At 41.2% G+C, this 23,051-nt stretch overlaps 1 protein-coding gene across 1 annotated transcript in view; it reads left to right on the forward strand.

The window, feature by feature from the left end:
* Window positions 1-23,051, forward strand: part of MYO16 (myosin XVI) — a 395,654-nt gene that overhangs the window by 200,038 nt on the left and 172,565 nt on the right. The window contains exon 20 of the mRNA XM_052650218.1: window positions 15,931-16,003. Coding sequence (XP_052506178.1) covers window positions 15,931-16,003 — 73 coding nt within the window. The remainder of the gene's footprint in view (window positions 1-15,930; window positions 16,004-23,051) is intronic.

The raw sequence follows: 23,051 nt of genomic DNA on the forward strand, positions 1-23,051 counted from the left end.
AGTGCCAGACACAGCGGGGTGGTCCCATGGCTGCATCTCGGGGGCCATGGCTGGACTTCCTAGTTCATTTGTGGAGGCGTGGAGCTTGGGAAAAACAGGCAGATGGAGGGCGTGGTGGAAACCCTAGGTGTAGTCCAGCCTCCTTGTTTTGTGTTGATTCTGCAATCTTGCTTGTTTGGAGAAAAGCAAATAAAGGAAATAATTTAAGAATAGGGATGTTGCTGCTCAGGGAGATCCCCTGGAGGAGGGCGCAGCAACCCACTCCAGGATCCTTGCCTGGAGCATCCCAGGGACAGAGGAGCCTGGCGGGCTGCATTCCAGGGGGTTGCAAAGATTCCGACGCGACTGAGCGACTGAACTACAGTAGCAAGTCGAAATGCAAGCAGAGAATCTGCGCTCGTGAGATTGTAGCAAGCAGTGTGTCATCTTCAGAAAAATGGCACTTCTTCATAGGTGAGACGTGTTTATCTTTCCTAGACGCAGCAGGTGTTTCAAATGGGGAAAGAGTAAGAAGAGATAGTAGTGGAAAGCGCAGCGCCGCTACTCAGGCACACTGCTGGGGTCCGAGGCGCGACTGCTGGCTGAGTTTAGAGGAAGCAGCGATGCTGGGTTACTGCTGATCAGTGCCCACACCCCTCCCCTCCTTCCCTTCTCTCTTGATACGTCTGTGATACGTTTGCAGAGTATGACCTGGGGTCCAGAGCACAGTTTGTGGGCTTTGATTGTTGGAAAAATAAAGTCCATGAGGCCTCATAACCATGGCATTTCCCACTTGGCGGTGGGGGTTCCTTGAGGAAAAAGTCATGTAGTATCTTTGCATGGACAGGTGAGTGAGTAGACAGAGAAACTGGCCACGTGGTGGAGGAAGCATTGGATGAGGGGAAACTTGGGATCTCTGAAATGCCAGCCCTGTGAGCACTGGGAGACAGGTGGCTGAGGTCAAATTGGGATGAAGGCTCCGGGCTTGAAACATCAACGTGATCCTGCCTCTCATCGGGAGGCACAGGTCACCATTCCAGAAACTGTCCAGAGGCCTTGTCCTTCAATCCGTAGATTTAAATTTTGATCCTGGAGAGAGAAGAAAAGGCTGCTGGAAAACATATGTCACTTGTGAAATTTATCAAGCTATCAAATCCTTCTTCTCCCACCCAGTCTAACTGTACTGTGATTAAGACACAGGAAGACATGTAGAACAGGTAGACCCGTGAGAAAAGCTGGACTATTTCAAATAGAGGTTGAAGTTATTTTCTCTAAGTATTTTTTGTTTGTTTTAAAATCCACACATCAATGCAGTGATTTAATTCTTGAAATTATCAGGAGGATATTTCTGGTATCTTATCCCATTTCTGAATTCATTGCTGTTCAGTCACTAAGTCATGCTCAACTCTGCGACCCCATGGACTGCAGCACACCAGGCTTCCCTGTCCTTCACTATCTCCTGGAGTTTGCTCAGACTCGTGTCCATCGCGTCGGTGATGCCATCCAACCATGTCTTTCTCTGTCGTCCCTTTCTCCTCTTACCCTCACTCTTTCTCAGCAATAGGGTCTCCTCCAGTGGCTCAGCAGGCAAAGAACCCACCTGCAGTGCAGGAGACTCAGGAGATGTGGGTTCAATCCCTGAGTCAGGAAGGTCCCCTGGAGAAGGGAATGGCAACCCACTTCAGTATCCTGGCCTGGAGAAGCCCATGGACAGAGGAGCCTGGAGAGCGACAGTCGACGGGGTCGCAAAGAGTTGGATGCGACTGAGCAACTCACACTTTCACTTCTAAATTCACATGTTTCAATTTATAAGCAAGTGCTTTTGTAAGTCAGCATGGAATGTCCTGGGTCTCCAGAGAGATTTGCTTCACTGCATTGCCACGTGGCACACGTGGTCCCCAGCAGTCTGGGTAAGTCATTGTAAAGGATGGTGATGTTAACAGTGGGTCCTGGCGTCTCACCAACACCTCGCTCTCTGGGCTGAGACGGAAGGGCAGAGGGACGTGGATTTACGGTCCTGTCGGGGCATCATGTGGGCACGGTCCTCTCTAGCATCTGACGACATGAGTTGCATCGTGCAGCGAGTCTGCGCCCGCGAGACTGTAGCGAGCAGTGCAAGTTTCATATTCAGAGAAACGGCACTTCTCCACAGGTGAGCCTTGTCTATCCTTCCTAGAGGCAGCAAGTGTTTCAAATGGGGAAAGAGTAAGGATAGCTTTGAAGAACTCTAAAGGCTGGTTTAAAAACAACCCAGGTCAGGATTCTGGATCCCATGTAGCTGCTTTGGAGATTGCCCCCCTGAATTGGAGTGAAAGCAGAGTTTTACCTTCCTGCTCTGAGATGAAGATGAGGCAAACTCACTGGGCTAGGTGGATTTATGGCTGAAGTTTTCATTTGGGAATTCTTCTTAGCTTTGTTCCACTGAGAACTCCGTGTCTATAGTATTAGTTATGATAGTCAGTGGTGTATATACACATTGGTTGAATTTCCAAGGATTTTTAAACAGAATTGACTGTTTTGCTATATATTATATTGAAATGATATAATATACATGATACAATGTAATGAATTTTCTTTACGATTTCCATTTTTTCTCATTGATGCAACCAGATAGCACTTACTGTACTTATGAAATGTTATAGTATATTTAGACTTTATTTAAGATCAAAGTCCAGTTGGAGAATCGGATGAATGGAATAAATGCACAATTTTACATATAATTTTGGGGGACTCTCCTTTCAAAAAAAACCAACAACAAACAATGTCGCTGGACTGTCTTAACTTCTTAATGTGTTGATTAAATAAATTAATAAATTCTGAGATAATACCACCAATGTGTTCATAGACTCCTGCTAGTTTTTTAGGATTTTTAAGTCAGATAATTTGTTTGTAATGATTTTGTTGTTGACTTTTTTTAAATTAGAAAATTGACTTTGTAGTTTTAGATATAATCTGTGATTGTTAAAAATGTGCACTGAGATACCCCCTGATAGATGTGATTTTTACTACACTAATATGAGGGTAAGAATGTTAATCTTTTAAAGATTATTTTCAGTAGATTAGATTTGTAGCTATAACTTAGTATTTGTCAAGGATCTCATCCATCAGGGACAGTAAGTCAGTGGCTTAGTTTATGAAACTCTTGGGGCCTGAAGATGGAGCCCTGTCCTCTGCATTACAGACAAACCATCAGAAAAAAATTAAAATCAGGTGTGTAGGTGTGTGTGTGTATGGTCATTTTTTTTTCTTAAGTTGTTTAAACAAAAAATTTTTTTAATAAATGTCTATGAAATGACAACCCACTCCAGTACTCCTGCCTGGAAAATCCCATGGACAGAGGAGCCTGGTAGGCTACAATCCATGGGGTTGCCAAGAGTCAGACACCACTGAGCGACTTCACTTCACATGACTTTTTAAAAGGACCAGAATGTAGCCACCAAGAGTTACAGATGGTTCCTACAAAAGTATCATCTGCTTCCTCTTTTGCAAGGAAGTCAGCGTGGTCAGGTTACCTCTCTGAGTTTAAAATTTGAGGATTAATCTCCTCCAGTGGCCACATCCGCTGGTTACATCCCAGGTGACTGTAATCGCTCATTATTGGGCCTTGAAACTCTCCAAAGGGCCTCAGAGCATCCACACGCCTGTCCCGCCCTGCCTCCTCAGAGATGGTCAGCTTGGTCTTAGTCCAGAATCTGCCATCATTCTCTCCAACAGGAAGTGTTAAGGTGGGCAGTATTTCCTCTTTCCTGAGTCAGAGGTTGCAGAAAAATTTTATTGAAAAGAAGCAACATGCTTTGTCAGATATCTGCTTGCTCCCTCCCCACCCCCTGCCCCCTGCCTGCCAAATCTGTAATGGAATTCCTGTAACTGTCTCCTCCCTCCAGGCTTAAATACTTTTCCTCTTTGGGACCGTCCACTAGCTGATCTGTATTAATTCTCAGTAGCGCCGGGCAGGGCTTGGCGGGGCTGTGTGACCACTAAGAAGCAGAGGAAAATCAAAATTAAATACTTTTTAATTTAACCACACACATCTGTCCCATTACACTCAAGGAATCTCAGTGAGGAAGAATGTTTAATGCTTACTCCAGTATTCTTGCCTGGAAAATTCCGTGGACAGAGGAGCCTGGTGGGCTACAGTCCATATGGTTGCAAAGAGTTGGATACGAGTGAAGCGACTTAGCATGCACACACACAAAATTTTTTTAATTAATTTTAATTGGAGGATAATTTCTTTACAATATTGTGGTGGTTTTCCCCATATATCGACATGAATCACCCACAAGTGCACACGCACACAGGATTTTTGAGACCAAAATAAATTAACTATCTAATTGGTAAACTGGGTAATGAGAAAATGAAGTAAGGAGAACAACGTCTAGAAATTAAATGTTTTTCACCGTTATTTTGATAACAAAATTGAAAATTAATTTCCACCAGGAAACATCTGATCCTATCGATATATGTAATCACTTGTGAATCCTAAGTAGCATCTCATTCTCATGAGATGAGAGTAGCATCTCTCATGTTTATCTGTCCTCATTTCAGACACAAAACTACAAAGCAAGACCTGCGGCTGAAGCAGAGACTGAATGTGTAAATAAATCTGATTCAGACCCAAGTATCTACTTACTAGTTTTATCTTTCCCTCTTAGAACTTTATTAAAATGATTATAAAGATTTAAGTTCTCTGATGGATATTGCAAATCCAAAAGAAAGATAATCTGAAAATTTATACCAACACTCATAAGTAATTAAGAGTTGGTAGAATGATGTTTTGTACACTGCCATATTAATTATGATGTAAAACACTTCTTAATAAATGAATTTATATTGTTAACTCCCAGATGCCTCATAGAAATACTAAAATACCTGCTGTGCATTTGTGAGAAAAGGAAAATAGACGTTTGATTTTTTCCCCCCCATTTAGCATGTAATACCTTCCTTCATTAAGTGTATTTGGGGGAGGTGAAAGATTTAATAATCAGGAAGAGAGTTACCTATTATCTCATATGATTAACATTTGCCACTTTTGCTTCAGAATTTTTTTAACACAAAAGAAATAGAAAATTGCAGCTAAAAGCTGAAGTTACTTTTGTTTTTCCTGCATAAATCCATCCCTCTCCTTCCTGCTCAAAGACAGGAAGTCTCTGTCATCGATTCTGTGTAAATATCCCACAGTGTTAAAAATTCATCTGGATGCTGGTGTTTCATAATAAGTGTATAACATCATGAGTCATCCAGAAGTAAGGAAATGCTCTCATACAGTACATTTTATGCTGCATTCCCCTTTTTAACTCCACATGGCTTTTAAGGTTTAACCATATTGATACCTAATGAGCTAATTCACTCTTTGTTTCTGCTGCTTGAATTCCCCTGCAGAGAGACCACAGTGCCCGCATCTGCTTGCATTTACATGGACACTTCAGTCTCCTTTGCTTCTCAGTTCCAGGGTTGCCTCCTGAGATACTGTGCAGAGTTTTCGCTGGGGCATATATTTAGTAGCAGAATTGTGGGGAGAGTATTACCCTGCATTTCCTGACTACCAGCGTGGTTTCACACTGCCCCGTGGCGATGTGCTCATAGAGGCGTGGTGGTCTCTGTTCAATCATATACAGTGACCTGACTTAGCGACTTAGCATAGTCATTCTTTTCCTACTTCAAGGCCATCTTACATTTCCCCCCCAAACTTTAGAATTTTCCATACATCAGGAATTTATTTTTGTGTATATGAGAAACTGATGTAATGCTATGTTTTAGATGGATATTCAATTATCGCTATCTCACTTATTAGAAATACTTTTTTACCCCCTCCTGATTTTTAATCTATTTGACTTAAACTGTATCAGTAATATATTGTTTTAATAAGTAAGTTCTCATAATATATTCTTATTTTTCTTATTTGTTTTGGTTATCTCTGGATCTCTATTTTTGCTTATGAATTTTATAGTCATTTTGATTCAGTCCATTAAAAAATTCATTTGGGATTTTGTGCAGAAATATATTTATAGATTAATATGGAGAGAAATGGCCTTTTTAGATTGGTGATTCTTTGCTTTCATAAATATGACATATATGCATTTTTTATTCTATATTTCTTTCTTCCTACATTCTTTAATTTCTTAAATATGCTTGTGTTTTTTCTATCAATTTCTTGCACATTTTTGTTTCATTCTTTTCGAAGTACTTTGTACTTTCTGTTGCTATGATGAAGGCTCTTTTTCTATTATATTTTAATTTGTTTATTGGGATACTCAGTCTCGAGTTTCACATGTTGATCTTATATCTAGAAATCCTGCTGACCTTATTAGTTCTGATAATTTTCCAGTGGAATATCTTCATGAAGACGATCGTAGTTATCTCGTCTTCTTTGTCTTTCTCGTCATTCTGTTTATTCTTATTTTATTGCGCTGGCCAGCGCTCCAGTGCCATGTTGAGAATTTCTGCTGATAGTAGACTATTCTTGTCTTGTTTCCAAATTAATGGCATACTTCTGAATAGTTGCCAGTGAGTAATCTGTTTAGGTAGAGTCCCAGTAGATGCTCTTTGCTGAATGTTTTCAACCATAAACGGATGCTGTTTCATTGAATGTTTTCCTTTTATCTATTAAGATTATTTCTCCTTTTCTTAGCTTATGTGGCAAATTTTAGCGATGTATGTTTTTTTGATGTTGAGTAATTATTTCCGGGGCAAGTCCTATTTTGGTCATGATGTACTAAATTTGATTCTCTAGTCATTATTTTGGGTGTTTGCATTTATTTTCATTAATGAGATAAGATTTTTTTAAATAGAATCTTTTGATTTTATGTCTGTGTTGTTGTTGTTGTTCAGTGGGGAAGTTGTGTCTGACTCTTGTGACCCCATGGAAGCAGCACAGCAGGCTTCTCTGTCCTCTTTTATCTTCCAAAGTTTGCCAAAATGTATGTCCATTGAGTCAGTGATGCCATCCAGCCATCTTATCCTCTGCATCTGTGTTTAAGAACGAATTGAGAACATTCTGTTTTTCTACTCTTCTAAGATGTTTTAAATGAAAATTATATATGCCTTGAGTGTTTGGTGAAATTCTCCCAAAAAATTTTTGAGGAGGTGAAGGGAGAATTGACCTATGAATACTATCTTAAAGTTTGTGGGTCTAATCAGATTATTTTCTCTCTTTTTAAGGTCATATATATTTTCTAGAAAATGGCCCACTTTAAGATTTTAAGTACATCCACCAACTAAATCACAGCTTTCTTTTGTTTATAATCTTCCAATCAGTTTCTCTTATAATTCTGGTCTGACAACTTTCAGTCCTGACATTATTTATTTATGCCTTTGCCCCAGTTTCATTGACACGTCTTGCTTAAATTTGATGAATTATCTTCAAAAATCAATTTGTTTGTCTTGTTGTCCTTTCTCGTGTGTATGCTATTTATCTGACTAATCTTTGCAGTGTTATGATACCCTACTTTGACTCTGTTTGAGTGTTTCTCTTTTTCTATCTGACTTCCTCACGGGAACGTTTGTTTCATAGTTTCTGATGATGTTGTTGACCTGAGTGTATGGAGCATCTTCTGTGCGCTTCGTGCGTCCAGGAGACTTGTATGTAGTTCTTCCTTTGTTGTTTAATTCTAAATATTTTGTCTTTATTTTTGTTTCAGAGATTAAATAACAAGCAGTTTGTCAGAAAAATAAATTTGGCATACCGTGTTTTTCCTTCCTTCATCCAAATTGGGAATTTTTTTCCCATTAAGTAATGAGATTTCTTTGATTCTTGTGAATATGGTAGGAGTGACTTCTATTTCTGCATAGACATTTAAACCATGGTACTTATTGCCATGGCAACCAAAACTACACAATTCAGCAAAATATCTAAGGGAAAACCTGCTTTCTAAATAATTCTCCTTCTGCTCCATTTCCTTACCAAAACACTCATATGTATAATCATTTCCTAAAGAGCTATGAACCTTTTCTTTGTAATTGCACTTTTTTTTCATTTTCTTGTAGATACATTTTTTTTTAAATAAAAGGATCCAGAGAAATAAAAAAATGTGAGAGGTTTACCAAAGTTTCGTGTATATTGTATTACTCAAAATTGTTTCAAATACTTCATAATAAATATAAAATGATGGTTAAAAATTACCATCCTTATTATAAAAATTACCACATACTATGGAGACAATAATGTTGAAATACAAATATTAATCATGATAACATGATAAATTACTTCAAGAATAGGTCACTTATCAAACGAATAAAGAGCTGTGTGCTTAGGAGACATGGGGGGAAAAGAGAGAACCTTTCAGATCTATGAGACGATGGCATTTTTAGTATCGAACAGTGGTGCTTTTCCTTTTGGATAATGACCAGTATGTGATTTGCAAATATTATTTGAGGGCCAAATAGATTTAATAATGTATGTAAGAAATTCAGTGATTTACTAGGCTAATAAAAACCCAGGAGCCTTCTCCTGTAGCTCTGTCTTGAGCCAAGAGTGGGGAGGCTAAAGCTTGTCTGTTTTATACAAAGGGTGAAATCCATCGCTTTGCTAGCGGTGCCCACGCTCTTGTTTCATTTCTCGCTGGGGAAATGCGTCTGGCCTCTGCTCCACCCCCTGATAACCTGTCCTGCTGGGTAGAGTTAACCGAATCTGTACATATTCAGCTCCTCCGCGCCTGTCACTGGCGCACACTGGCAGCTCTGCCAGAATAAATAATGGTGCAGCGCTGTTCAGAGATGAGAGCAGGATGCCCCGCTCTGCCCCTCGGTGACCCTGCCTCTCCCCAAAGGAAACACCGGGAAGGAAACCTCCCCACGATTTAAATGGGGTGTGCCTTGTTCTAATATCATTTTCTCTTGGAGGAGGATGGGCTTTTCAACAAAAGGACATTTTTAGTTTTTGTCAGCTCCAAGCTTTTAACTTTTCTCTCTTGACACACTGTCTTATTAAAAATATGCTTTCCAAACCTGGCTTTTTCCTGGGTGCAGATGTAATAGGTGGTAAGGCGCATTTATTGTGGTTATCCTTTATTGAAAATTGTCTATAAATGAGCCAGGCTTTGAACCAGGGATTTTTGCAGCTAATACTGACATTAGCGTGTGGAATGAATTCTTGTCTCCTCTCTTCAGATAGGGGCTTCCCAGGTGGCTCAGTAATAAAGAATCTGGCTGCAATGCAGGAGACTTGGGTTCGATCCCTGGGTCAGGAAGATCCTCTGGAGTAGGAAATGGCAACTCGTTGCTGTATTCTTGCCTGAAGAATCCTTTGGACAGAGAAGCCTGGCGGGCTGTAGTTCCTGGGGTCACAAAGGGGTGGACTTGACTGAAGCGACTGAGCATGCTCTTCAGATGATGAATCTGGAGCTCAGAGGGGTTGAGTCAGTGGCCCTCATCATCCAGCCAGGAGGAGTTAGTGGGCTTGGAGTATGAACCCTACATGTCAGACTTGAAACCTGAGTTTTCTCAGAAACATCTCCCACGTTGAAATGGTCAGAAAATTGAGTTTTTAAAAAAGCATAGTGTTAAAGCTACCTTTAAAAAATATAAATGGTTTCTTTATTTCCTCCCAAGATGATAATTTAGAGTTAACATGTCTGTCCATGGACGTGTCCCTGAGGATAAGACTGCCCTCCATCCCTCTGTTCTTTGTGTCTGGGTCTCTGTCAGCCAGCAGTGTGCTGTGCAGAACGAGGTGCACCTTTCAAACTACCCATTTGAAAGGTGAGCGAACCAATAAATAAAGTGAAGAAGCATGGGGCAAAACTGCCCCCGGTTGCTTGCATTTCTGCATCCTTGCCCTGTCCAATACCCCTCTGACACTTGTCTCATCAAGAGGTTAGGTCTGTTCTCTCTACCTTGGCATCTGAGCTGCCCCTGTGTCTTGCTGTAGCCAAGAGAATACATCCAAAGAGAAGAGGCACCACCTCTAAGGCCTCACACGAGTCTGCTGAGATCCCTGTCATTGCCCCCTTGCGCTTGAGGCCAGGCTCTTCTTGGGTGGGGAGAGGTGCTGTGAGCCAGCCAAGGGCTGGCCAACCCCAGGGCCCTTGGTGGGTGCTGTCTTAGACCTGAAACCCCCCATCAGGCCACCCACGCTGACGAAAGGGCCTAGAACCATAATAAGAACTTCCTGTTTTGTTTGGTCAGTGAGTTTTGAGGTGGTTGGTTACCAACAATAGCCACTTGCTACAACTCACTATCTAGTTAATTTAATTTTCATGGCGGTTCCTTTGAACTTCAAGTTGCAAGTACATATACTTGAAGGTGATTGTTAGAAAGACAGGTGTCCATTTCCTGGGTGGTCTGAGGGATTTTGAGATGATTGTTGATCCCAGTTCTTCCGAACATTCTTCTCTATCATCTTCTGGGGGGCAGACTAATCACAAACTTTAACAATTTTCAAAATCTACTATTAACTGGCAAAGATAATCCAAAGTGCTCTTTAAAATTTAAATAGAAGGAACCTCATAAAAAGAAGGGTTTGTATTCAGACAGAATTATTATACAGAAAAGGAACCCTATTAAGAAAAGCATGATGGTTTTGCAGTCTGTGTGTGGCAAGTCAACAGGTTGTATACCTTAAGCTTATACAATATTGTATGTAATTAAATCTTAATAAAACGGTTGAAAAAAGAGAAAAGAATAATAAGTGAAAAGCGAAGCAGCGCTTTTTACTGTACTTTCGACTGGTGGGCTGAGATGTTATATAGATCTCACTTTTGTGGATATTCAAGATGGTAGTTAATTTATGAATACAGCAATTTTATCTTTTAACTCAGTTTTAATTTTTTTAAAGGGAGTTGGAAATCGAGAGATCTGGGTTTCTATTCTAAGCTTGACACTTAGCATTAATGAAATCTTTAGTGAGACGTTTATGTCTTGTGAATCTTAATTTGTTCAACCTCTGAAGCTGCGATAATCACATTTCATTTACTTACAAATGAAGGGTGTTGGCTTATCTCTCTGGCTTGGTTTTGCTTTCAGGACCTAGGATTCTATGATTCCTAGTCAGGATATTTTGGAAGATGTTCCCCCAGTATGCTGTTGCTCACTCATGTCTGACTGTTTGTGACCCCATGGACTATAGCCTGCCAGGCTCCTCTGTCCTTGGGATCCTCCAGGCAAGAATACTGAAGTGAGTTTCCACTTCTGACTCCAGGGGATCTTCCCGACCCAAGAATCGAACCCACGTCTCCTGCGTCTCCATTCTTCACCACTAGTGCCCCCAAGCCCTTGGAAGATGTCAGTCACATCCAAATATCTGGTGGCCCCCTGCTTTCTGGCACAGGGTGAACTCTGAATCAGCCCTCTACACTGCAAATGATGCTAGGATGTTCATATTTCTTACCCCATCTGGGGTCTGACATGTCAGCGATCAGCCACAGACAGGGTCTGATTCAGCTCTGGCTCCTTCTAAGGCTTTTGTGCCAAACAGCATTCATTTCTTTCCTAAGCTGACTTTGAATTACTTAGGTAACTGTCAGTTCACCTCCTTGCCCGGAGATGACTGAGGACAAAACCTGATATGGATAAATCCCCCAACCTCGCTGCACAAATAAATTAGTTCATCCGTGTTCCAAAGAGCACATGCTCTTTAATTCAGGTTTTCCCCCTTTCTCATACCCACAGGCCTGGAAGGCAAATCAAAGTCAGACAGACGCCCAGGCATTTAGCGTTTTGTCTGATATCGAAAGTGGTGTATGTTACTAATGAGTCGATGCGGGGTAGGCATTTTTGTTAACCGTTAAGAAAACCCTCAGGAGATTTCCAGGGCAGAATTTGAACTAAAGCAGATCATCTCATTAATATGTTAATTTTGCCTAACGGATTGAATCCCGGTTTATCTGGTGACCTCTGTCTGCTCCTCCTTGCTAGAAATTGGATGTTGAGTTAAATGCCTGTGTAATACGAGTCGAGATATCAATAAGTGAAATGACAGTGCTGCTGACTGCCGCATGGAATGGGCATTTTGCTGGCTGCAGGCCCTTGACTCCCTCCTGCCAAGGCAGCTATTGCAATAGCAGTCACATAAAGCTATGGTTTTTCCAGTAATCGTGTACAGACGTTAGAGTTGGACCATAAAGAAGTCTGAGCACTGAGGAACTGATGCTTTCAAAACTGTGGTGCTGGACAAGACTCTCTAGAGTCCACTAGACTGCAAAGAGATCAAACCAGTCAATCCTAAAGGAAATCAGTCCTGAATATTCATTGGAAGGACTGATGCTGAAGTTGAATCTCTGATACTTTGGCCACCTGATGCAAAGAGCCAAGTGATTGGAAAAGACCATGATGCTGGGAAAGACTGAGGGTGGGAGGAGAAGGGGACGAGAGAGGATGAGATGGTTGGATGGCATCACTGACTCAATGGGCATGAGTTTGAACAAGCACCAGAAGAAGGTGAAGGACAGGGAAGCCTGCAGTTCATGGGGTCCCAAAAAGTCAGACATGACTGAGTCACTGAACAGCAAAATTTCACTCAATCATAAATGATGAAATAGATTTTTGAAAAGAAAAGCAAACACATTTTGTCTGTCAGTAGTTGCAAAAATAATCCTTAAAATGCGTTAAACCTGGATTAATTTTTTTTCCTGAAAATAGTTCTTCCTTTGTCTCCATCTTTGTTGAACATTTTATCTGGTAACCAAATGTAGTTTGGAATTTGGTACGTGTGCAATGTGAATAAATGAAAGGAGTGTTCTTTCGACCAAATGCATGCTAGTCTACGTTACTAATTAATAATTTACTTTCCCTAATGGGAACCAGGATCAACGCCATGCTCACCCACGTGCAGCTGGACCGCCTTGGCGTCCTCTGTCCACACAAAGCCCCTGTTGTTACAGAAGGGGAGAGGGTGTGTGTGAGGTCTGGCCACTCGTGGCTGTCCTCCTTTCTCCTGACTTCCGTCTACACTCAGAGCCCCGCTGCGCAGGCAGCCAGGAGCCATTCTGGGGAGTCGGACCTGAGAGCCCGATCGCGTGGTCCTGGTGCAGGGTGGCAGCGACCAGCCGTGCTCTGGGCCGGCACCTGGCCATCAGGAAGCACCCCTGCTCTTCCCCGACTCCGGGGTCCCTGCGGCACCTCCCATACCTAAAAAACCAGACCCTTTTCTGCACCGTCTCTTCTGGGCTCCATTGCCCTGAAGGTCACAGTTACTCTTCTTCCACCAGCTCAGAAGGTGACCACTCTGCATTCAATCACAACGTCTTTCCAACAAAGGCTAATGATAGAATTGTAATAGCCTAGTGGCTCAGCAGTAACACCTGCAGTGCAAGAGACACTGTAGGAGCTGAGGGTTCAATCCCTGGGCCAGGAAGATCCCCTGGAGGAGGAAATGGCAACCCACTCCAGTGTTCTCGCCTGGGAGATCCCATGGACAGAGGAGCCTGGTGGGCTACTGTCTATGGGGTCTCAAGAGTCGGACACGACTGAGTGGCTGGGCACGCTCACACACATAGGACATTGTAAACATTAAGAAGTCACCTCTAGGTCTACCACTGAAGACATTTCCAGGTCCTCTTCTCAGATGGACTGTACTTCTTTCCAGGTCTACTAGATATATAATAGGGCTTATTTGTATAGAATTCATGTATTGATTTCTGTTAACTTGACAGCTTCACTAAATCCCTCCTAGGATGTGTGTTGTTTAATTAATTGTGTCGTTAGAGTGGGGTATCTGTTACTTCTTTTTGTCGTTTAACTGTAACAGTGGGCATCAGTCTGTCTTTAATTGCATTGCAAATCATTGTCTTAGTATTGGTTCTTGCTTGTGGAAGTCCTGGTTCAAATGATATGAATTTTTCAAAGCTTTATGCCACGTAAGGAAGTCGTTTTTTAAGAAGGCCCTGCCAATTTCAGCCGCCAACAAAAGTGTTCGGGAATATCGTTCTCATCATAATTTTTCAGAATTTTATTTCTTTTGCAGTTTTCATGAGATTGACACTTTACTTTGCTGATTTGATGTTTATATTTCTTCTGTTAGCCACCCTCTTTACTTCTAGAGCACGTTTAAACAACGTTTTCTTAAAGCAACTTCCAGTGACTAGAGACACACTGTGTACTAGCTATTACTCTAGAACTTTCTTTACCTCACTTCTTACATAGGAAATGTCTAGCTGGATAAATATGATTTGTTATCTTAGATTTACAGATGATGAAACTGCAGCTCAGAAAATTTAAACATTAATGACTTTGCCAAAGTTATCCAACTAAAAAGTGTTTGAATCCGGATACTTGCGAAGATGGGAGTAACTCCAAAACTTGACAAGCTTCATCACTAGCCTCCTACAAGACAAACGATGCAGGTCGTTACAGGGAAAGCGCACACACACACGCAGCAAAGCGACAGGTCCGCCTGAACCTCAGCACCACGGTCCCCACTGAGCGAGCTTCACCCCCGACGTCGTCCCTCTGTCCACATTGTAAAGATGGTGGAAAGAGGCGGGGCGGGCAGAAGATCTGTGAACATGAAAGAGACCATGAGTTTTAAAACAATAGTGACCTCTAACAGAACTTAATTGCATTTATACTATTTATCATCCGAGGAATTTAGTATCTGCATAATCATACTTTTGAATGTTTTCCTTCGACCTTTCGCAGAACTGAAAGCAAGGGGAAAAAAATGGTTACATTTGTTTTCCTGTATGTGTTTATAGCTTCCTGTTCTAGCATTTGACTCCCTAAACCATGTAGAATTTATTTGGACACGGGGAAAGACTTTATTTTTCTTTTCTTTTCTAAAATACTGAATCAGTTACCTAGAGACCTCCAGTGAATGGTTCGCTGCTTCCTTAACTGACTCACACTGTTTGCCACGCGATGCTTGTATTAGGGCTTTAAAAGTGCTCTCCTTCCTACTTAGGAAGCTCATATTTGTACTATCAGCAGTAAATAGAGACAGGATAGTGGATCCCGCAAGCCATGCGGCGCGGCCAAGCAAACAAAACCAAAGCCCGCACCCTCTGTGCCGACAAGGAGACTGGTGATGGGACAGGGAGCACCGTCGTGGTACGGGAGCACTGTCGTGGTGAGGGACCGTCACTCCCACTGGCGGAAAATGTGGAGCGCATTCCCCCTGCAGATGTGCTGCAGAGAGACATTAACGTGAGGGGTGGGCTGACCAGTGTTCCAGAAGCATCCAGGCCTTTCTTTGCAAGAAGCTCCTCAGGGGTACCCCCCACACCACCCTGTGCTGCCCCCACAGCCCCACAGGATGCAGGTTGTTGGCGTCGCCGGGTCAAGCAAGGTCCCCCTCCTCTCCTCACTCACTCCGTGTGTGGTGTGGAAAGAGGCGGGGGGTTGAGGAAGGGTGCAGGACCGGACACCTGGGCTGATAGAGCGAGGCGGCCGGCGTCTGTGCTTTGACCGTCCCGGACGAGCGAGTTCTGAGGATGATCGTTTATGCGGGAGAATGAAGTCATTACTTGGATCCCTGTCCATTTTGCACCCACATTTCATGCTCTTCACGTTTCTTCTTTATTTACAAGAACACTTTGAGGAACAGCATTATTTTTGGAGTGGCTCAGTTTAATCTGTGAAAGAACATGCGTGTGGCTGAATGGGGTTAACTCATGTTGTACTTATGTGTGAGGAGAAATGGCTTGACTTGCTGCTGGGGTAGCCTGGCAAGGTACAAGTTTTAGCTGAGGAGACCCACTCAACAGGTAGCTGCAAAGTCCTTCAGAGGATGCAAGTCTGGTTGAAGGAGACGACAGAGAAAGTGTTTCAGAGAAGCAAATGTTAAACCATCCATTTATTGTTGCAGTTTGTACTTAGATATCAAACGCATTTTTGTTAATGAGTCTGTGTTTGAATCAAAGCATTCAAAGAACACTTTTCCCTCCTAATTTTCAGTTTTTCACTAGGTTAAGATCACCGTTAGGTTATCAACGATGTGTGCAGTGGCCAGGTTTCTCCGACCTGGAGTGGCCGTGGGCAGGGTTAAGGATGCCCGTTCAGCTGTGTTCTGTTCCTTTTCAGCTCACAGACGTGGGGCGTTGGGATTCTGGACATCTTCGGATTTGAAGAATTTCAAAAGAATGAATTTGAACAAGTAAGTAGATTTCTTTTGAAATTTTATTAACTGGAATGGTTTTTCCAACTAATAGTTACCTCTTGTGAATTCATTAGAGACTGTCCCCATGATTTCTTGCACACATATAATTAAAAGAAGTACTTCGCCACCCTGTTTTAAATTAATGTTCCTGGTTTGTTGACATAGTCATCATTTTTATATGACCTTGTAAACTGGCCTAATCATTTAGTTTTAAACAGAGGCGCCTGTTTAAAAGACAGTATTAAATGAAGACCGGAGCAGTATTTATAGAAATGTCATTTCAACTGGGACAGAGACAGTGTTGGCATCTCTGAAATGAGGGTGAAGGTCTTTAGAAACCCCTGGCCAAAAATCAGAATGGACATACTCTTTCACGCTCAGTGTTCTTATTTGTAAATTCAGCTTTACGCCACATGCATTCGTATGACTAATGGACAACTCATAAAAGGAGGTTAAAGAGGCATTGATTATTTTTAATCCATTTACAATTTAAGGGACTTGAAAGGCACTCAGTTCTTTAGGCATGCTATTAGTATAGTGCAAATAGTTTAATTGAATTAAGTGTATGTAAAAATTAAATGTTAAGAATAGAAATAAAATTTGCTTCAGCAGAAAAGGAAAAATAAACCTGTAAAAGATACAGGTGGAAAAAGGAAAAGCCACGCTGTATTATATTACATGAAAAATTTCAAGTATGCAGTGCTTAGGGTGATTAGTGACACCGGATAAGAAATTAACTAGCATGAGGTTGAAACCCAATTCTGTGACTTTTACTAGCAGAGCTGTCTTGGCCAACATGTAGAATCTGTAATGAGCTTTGGTTTCCTTTTCTGTAATGTCAAGATGGCAACAGACCCACAGAGCTGTGAGCGTAGACAAGCTGCCTATTAAGGAGGTTCTGGGGTCATTTTCCAGCTCTCTGCACGTGTGTAAGAAATGGTGGCTAGCTACGATCACCTCTGTAAGTGGGAACACCCAAAAACCTTTTCCAATTCGGCCTTTATCCCCCTAAAAACGGGGTGCAAAGCCCTGTGACTAGGTCTTAATCGTGCTGACTCACTTAATCCAGGGTGAATCATCATGAATCATTTCTCTGCAAAGCTCGACCCAAATTCTCCGCTGAAATAATACCAAGGAGACCAGAGTTCGCTGCTCCCTTTATGCTTCTGCGGCCATGGATTCATGCAAAAGGGAGGACTCCGTGGTTCTGTTTATTTCCTGCTCATTATTAAGAGAAGCAGTGATGCCTGTAAGGAAGAAGGCAGTGAAGAGCTGGCAGCAGGCTGTCCCACGCGAGACGCAGGCCTGCAGCCGCCTCCACCAGTGCAGCTCAGCCCCCATGTTTGAATGTTGATGCCAGTGGTATTGATTCCTTACATTTTTGTCTTAGAAAAAGACAGATTTCTGGTCTCTAAGGAGACTCACAGTTTCTGCATCTCCTGGTTAGTGACATGCAAAAATCACAGGTGGGCAGTGTCCACACAGGCTGGGCTCCCAGGCTCCCCTCTGCACCCACTCCTGGGCACCCATCAGGCCTATGCTGGCAGCTGAAATGTACAAAACATTCATATTATCTTTTCATGAAAACTAACATCTTTACTACAGTTACATGTGTCCCTTATCATTCTTTCCTTAAGTTAAATATTTTAACTATATAGTTAACCACATATACATGATCTGAGATTTTTATATAACAAAGAATGGCTTTTTTTTAATCTAAAAAAACAAATCTGTTAAATACCAAAAGCTTTAGATACTTAAGACCAAGTAAAAGCTCAAGGCCAAGTGTTTTAGACTTAAATTAAGAAAACAATAAATATTTTGAAAGACGTGCCTTTAGTTTGCTGGGTAGGTTGGCCATTGCTTGCTGGCATTTTGAAAAATAAAATTATTTTCTTTGTGAGGAATCATGTCTCAGCTTATGGCGGATTTAGCAGATTCCTGAATTTGCCTGTGCAGTGTTTTAAAGGCCATTGGTTTGAATGGTGCATCTTAGACTCTGAAGTTGCTGATAGAATGGTGAACTTCCGCATGTTGTATTCCACTGGAAACTTGCAGCAGAATGCTTACCAGATCAATATTATATTCAGAACCAAACCCAGAAGGGTCTTAATGTCTTTATAAGTATCTGTTCTATTCTGCTTTGAGCTTGTTGACCTATGGGCTTCTCATTAGAGTGTCAGCCCCCACAGAGCTGCAGTCAGGTGTGATACCACCTTATGCATATAACAAGCTTAGCAGATGTGTTTCAGCTGAAATTTAAAGAGGAAGCTGATAAGAAAAAATCTTGCTCTCCTGGTGGCTCAGACGGTAAAGAATCTGCCTGCAATGCAGGAGACCAAGGCTCGATCCCTGGGTTGGGAAGATCCCCTGGAGAAGAGAATGGCAACCCACTCTAGTATTCTTGCCTGGAGAATCCCAGGGACAGAGGAGCCTGCTGGGCTGCAGTCCGTGAGGTCACCAAGAGTCGGACACGACTGAGTGATCGATCACTAGCAGACATGTTTAAATTAAAATTTAAAGAGCACACTCATAAGAAAAAATCTGTAGTAAATTTGCTAGTGGTTCTTCTTGCTCAGGCATAGGAAAACATACATTTATATATTTCTTGACAATCATTCATTCATAAGCATTTTCCGTAAGAAACCTGACATATATTTAGGACAGGGACAGTTTGAGAAGATTCTAAGAAGTACTCCAAAAATCAGGACCGCCATCCTCGGTATGCTCAAGAAGCTCCCGAAGACTAGCTGACAGCTTGTGATACTTTACCTGAGAGTTTGTTTCAGCTAATAGGAAATGCTAGTGCCCTTAGACATCGTGGTACCACTGATGTTAGTAAAGCGAAGGGAATTTAAGGCACGATGTGACAGGAAGAGGCAAAAATATTTTTCGGGTCCAGAGATTATTACTATTTAGACAGCTGAAAAGGACGAATGAAAATATGGCTGCAGACAGCGAGAGCCTGACACAGTGGCACGTGTGCATCGGCACGTCAAACAAAGGACTTTTGCGTGTTCTTAAGGCAGTTTACCAGAAGACAGAGGGAAAGAAGAAAACATTTACATCATCAAAGCTAGCAACTGGCCTAAGTGAGAGCTAAAATGCCCCTGGAAGGTGCATAATTACAGGTGAAAAATGAAAAAAGACTTCCGGCATTATTAGAAAGCCTTGATATTACGAAGGTCTGGATTCTCCCCAAGTTACTTTACAAGTATAACTTGGTGCGATCTCACTATAAATAAATGAAGAATGGATGATGGAATTAGAGCAAGTCAGCGTTACCGCCCCTGATAAGTGATGGATCTAGGCATCTCTGCCGGGAGGACTGCTCACAGCTGACTTACAAAGAAGGGCAGCAGTATACCAGATGCTTGTCGAGTGTCCTGCCGAGGAAGGGAAGATGGAAAGAAAGGAGGAGAGAAGGAAGGAAAGGAAAAGTCCTGAGCGTCATGAGGTGCATTGATGCAGCTACCAATAGAACCTGGGGACGGAGGACGGACTTCCCTGGCGGGCCAGTGGTTAAGACTCCACCTTCCATTCTGAGTTCGATTCCTGGTCCGAGAGCTGAGATCCCACATGCCTCAAGGCCCCAAAATTCAAAATATAAGACAGGAGCAATATTTGTAGCAAATTCAATAAAGACTGTAAAAATGGCCCTCATCAAAAAAATAAAAATTAAAAAAATAGCTGATGAAAGAACGATAAACTAAACCACAAGAGTTCACCCGACAAAATCTAAACCCTGAGAAACAGTGCAAGATGAATGACCTGATTTCTTCAACATGTAAAATGCAAGAAGAAGGTGACTGCCAGATCTAAGGAGCTCTAAGAGACGTATAAATCACTTACGTATATAGGCATTATGTGGGTCCTGATTTGCTTAAGTGTAAAAATTATGAATTAATGTAATGTGAAATCTGGGTATTTGACAAAGTTAAAAAATTATCCTTGATAGAAATTATATGTGATATAGATACTGTGAAGGTACTTTTCAAAAGACATTGTAGCTTAGAGAATTATACTCAAATATTTGCAGTTAAATGACACAATGTCTGAGAATTGCTTCAGTGAATCTAATTTTGAGGGTAATGGACAAGGAAATGGATAAGGCAGAATTGGCTATGAGGTGGTAATTGTTGATAATTGTTGAAGTCGGTTGATTGCAGATGAGGTTTATTGGGTTATTCTTTTCATTGCTGAGTATGTTGAGATCATCCATAAGATACAGGTGCCCCTCTGAGATACTGCTGACTCAGCTCCAGACCACAGAGAAAAGGCAAATACTGCCAAACCTAGTCACATGCGTTTCCTTTTGTTTCACAGTGCATATGAAAGTAATGTTTGTACTACACTGTATCTATTAAGTGTGCTATAGCTTAAATCTAAAACAACAAAAAAAAACCAGCACTGATGTCTGCACCCTAATAATAAAGACTTCATTCCTAAAAAGCACCATCATCTGAGCCTTCAGCAAGTCTTTGTAGAAACACCAAAGATCAATGATCACAAGTCACCATAACAAATATAATAACAATAATAATAAGTTTGAAATATTGCAAGAATTACCAAAATATGACACAGAGGCATGAGTTGAGCAACAACTGTTGAAAAGCAGATGCTGGTAGAGTTACCTGATCCAAGGTAACTTGAGAGCTTCAACTGGTGAAAAAGGCAATGTCTGTGAGGCACAATAAAATACGGTATGCCTGTACCATCTAGAATAAATGAGAAAACTCTAAGATTATATAAATATTATTTTAATAAATGCTAGAATGTGTTCTCCCAACAGTTGCTATTGCCAAGCTCTGCAGGCTACAGATCTTCACCAAAGTCATAAAGAACAAAGTAGTGGAAGCTAATGATTTAACATTCAATAATTTCCCCCAATTTCCCACTAGACACATAGCATGCAGCCACGTGAAATGAGACTTAAACCATGCAGTCTGTAAACTGCTTATCAGCAGTCTGCTATAAGAATACAGAGAGTTTGGAAAGATAACACAGTCGTTCAAAGTAAAAGCTTCTGTTGTGGAGGATAAGATCATGACAGCTGACCAGTTGTCAAGTGAGGCTTCCTCTAAGTGGATTTCAGAAGAGTCTTCAAGGGTTTGAAACATTTCCCTGCTTACAAAATCTTTTCTAAAGAGGGAGATTTCTTGGAAAGTCCTGGTGAAGGATAACTCGGGTTTGGGCTAAGTGTTCAAAGGTTTGGAAAAAGCCAAATGCCTGGACTTGTAAAGTTCTATGAAATAAGATTATATAGTTTGTCAACCTCAACCTTTAAAAAACCCCATGCAATACCTAGTTGTGAAATCACTATCCTAGATATGACACAGAAAGAAATCGGTGGACATATGGAAAGAAAGTGGAAGTGTTAGTTGCTCAGTCATGTCCAACTCTTTGCCAGCTCATGGACCGTAGCCCACCAGGCTCCTCTGTCTATGGGATTCCCCAGGCAAGCATACTGGAGTGGGCTGCCGTTCCCTTCTCCAGGGAATCTTCCCGACCCAGGGAGTGAACCTCAGTCTCCCGCTTTGCAGGCAGATTCTTTGCTATCCGAGCCACCAAGGGAGCCCAGAGGATATATTAGCAGCCATCAATTGAACCCATCAGTTGAACTCAAGCCATTTGCTCTTGGTGGACATAATTCCATCTTACAGATGGGAAAAGTGAGGGTGCTATGGTCTCTGCTCTGTAAGAAGGTGTCTCCTCGGAACCTGGAAGGGTCCATATTTTCTGGCTCATTTGCATCAGAGTCCTCTGTGGTTCATTCATTCAACAAATGTTTTTTGTATGTGTACCAAGTTCCAGATTCTGCATTAGGCACTAGGAAAGGTATGCGTATTACAGTGAGGTAGGTGGGGCACAAATGTGAGAAGGACCAATTCTAAGTGGATATCTTGGGAGAAGAACTAGGAAAACCTTAGTGAGGAAAAGGCTTCTGTTTTCACCCCTCGCATGGCAAGTCCCATGTATTGTTCCTCTGATTTGTTTGATTGAAGTATAGTTAATTTATGCAGTGTTTTATTGACTGGTGTACAGCAAAGTGATCCAGTTATGTATATATATAGATTCCCTTTCAGATTCTTTTCCATTATAGGCCATTACAAGAAATTGAGTATAATTCCCGATGCTGTACAGTAGGCCCTTGTTTCTAACCTAGTTTAGGGCGCCTTTTCCTCCACATCTTCTCCAGCATTTGTAGATTTTTTAATTATGGCCATTCTGACTGCTTGGGGGGTGATACTTCATTGTGGTATTTAATCACAGCACATGTTCTGATAGACTATTAGGTATCCATATAATCTATTTTCAGCTCAATGAATTGATCTACGAATACAAGAAATTACCCTAACCTTGTTTCATATTTAAATTCCCAAATCATACATTCATTAAATGTCTAGCTCTGAGAACATTTTTCTCTATCTAATTTTCTGGAATCTAATTTTCTGGAATTTTCTGGAATCTTTTCAGGAACTCACCACACTATTGATAACACAATATAAGAAAAAAATAGAATGAGGAAATTAATTTTTTTACATATCAGAACCCTAGTATAGTTCTATTCCGATTCCTATTGAAAAATAAGCAGATTAATTAATGACACGCTATTGTAATGTACTTCTTGTAATAATATTGTAGTCTATGTTTAAAAATAGTGTGGTTAGAGGTCTTCAGCTTAACAGTTTTGAAAACATTTTGGGGGGAACAAAAAAAATGAAGCTGAAGAAAGCAATTTTGAGCATGGAAAGTGCACATTTAATGAAATTTTTTCCCCGCAAAACTTTTTAACTTAAACAATATCACCATTTTAGAGCTAAGGAAACTAAGGTTCAGAGAATTTAAGCGACTCAAGGAAGAACACACAGAACCAGCATCTGATTCCAGAATGTTTCAAAGGTTGTTTGAAAGTTAAAGGTTCATTATTATTATATAATACATTTCCTAAGCTTTAATTGCTACCTTCTTATGGGTATTTTTTTTTTATTTCTCTTATGATACAATATTATTTATTTATTTATTCTATTAAATATAGAGGCAA

The sequence above is a fragment of the Budorcas taxicolor genome, chromosome 12 (assembly GCF_023091745.1).
Source record: "Budorcas taxicolor isolate Tak-1 chromosome 12, Takin1.1, whole genome shotgun sequence".
Taxonomy (NCBI): Eukaryota; Metazoa; Chordata; class Mammalia; order Artiodactyla; family Bovidae; genus Budorcas; species Budorcas taxicolor.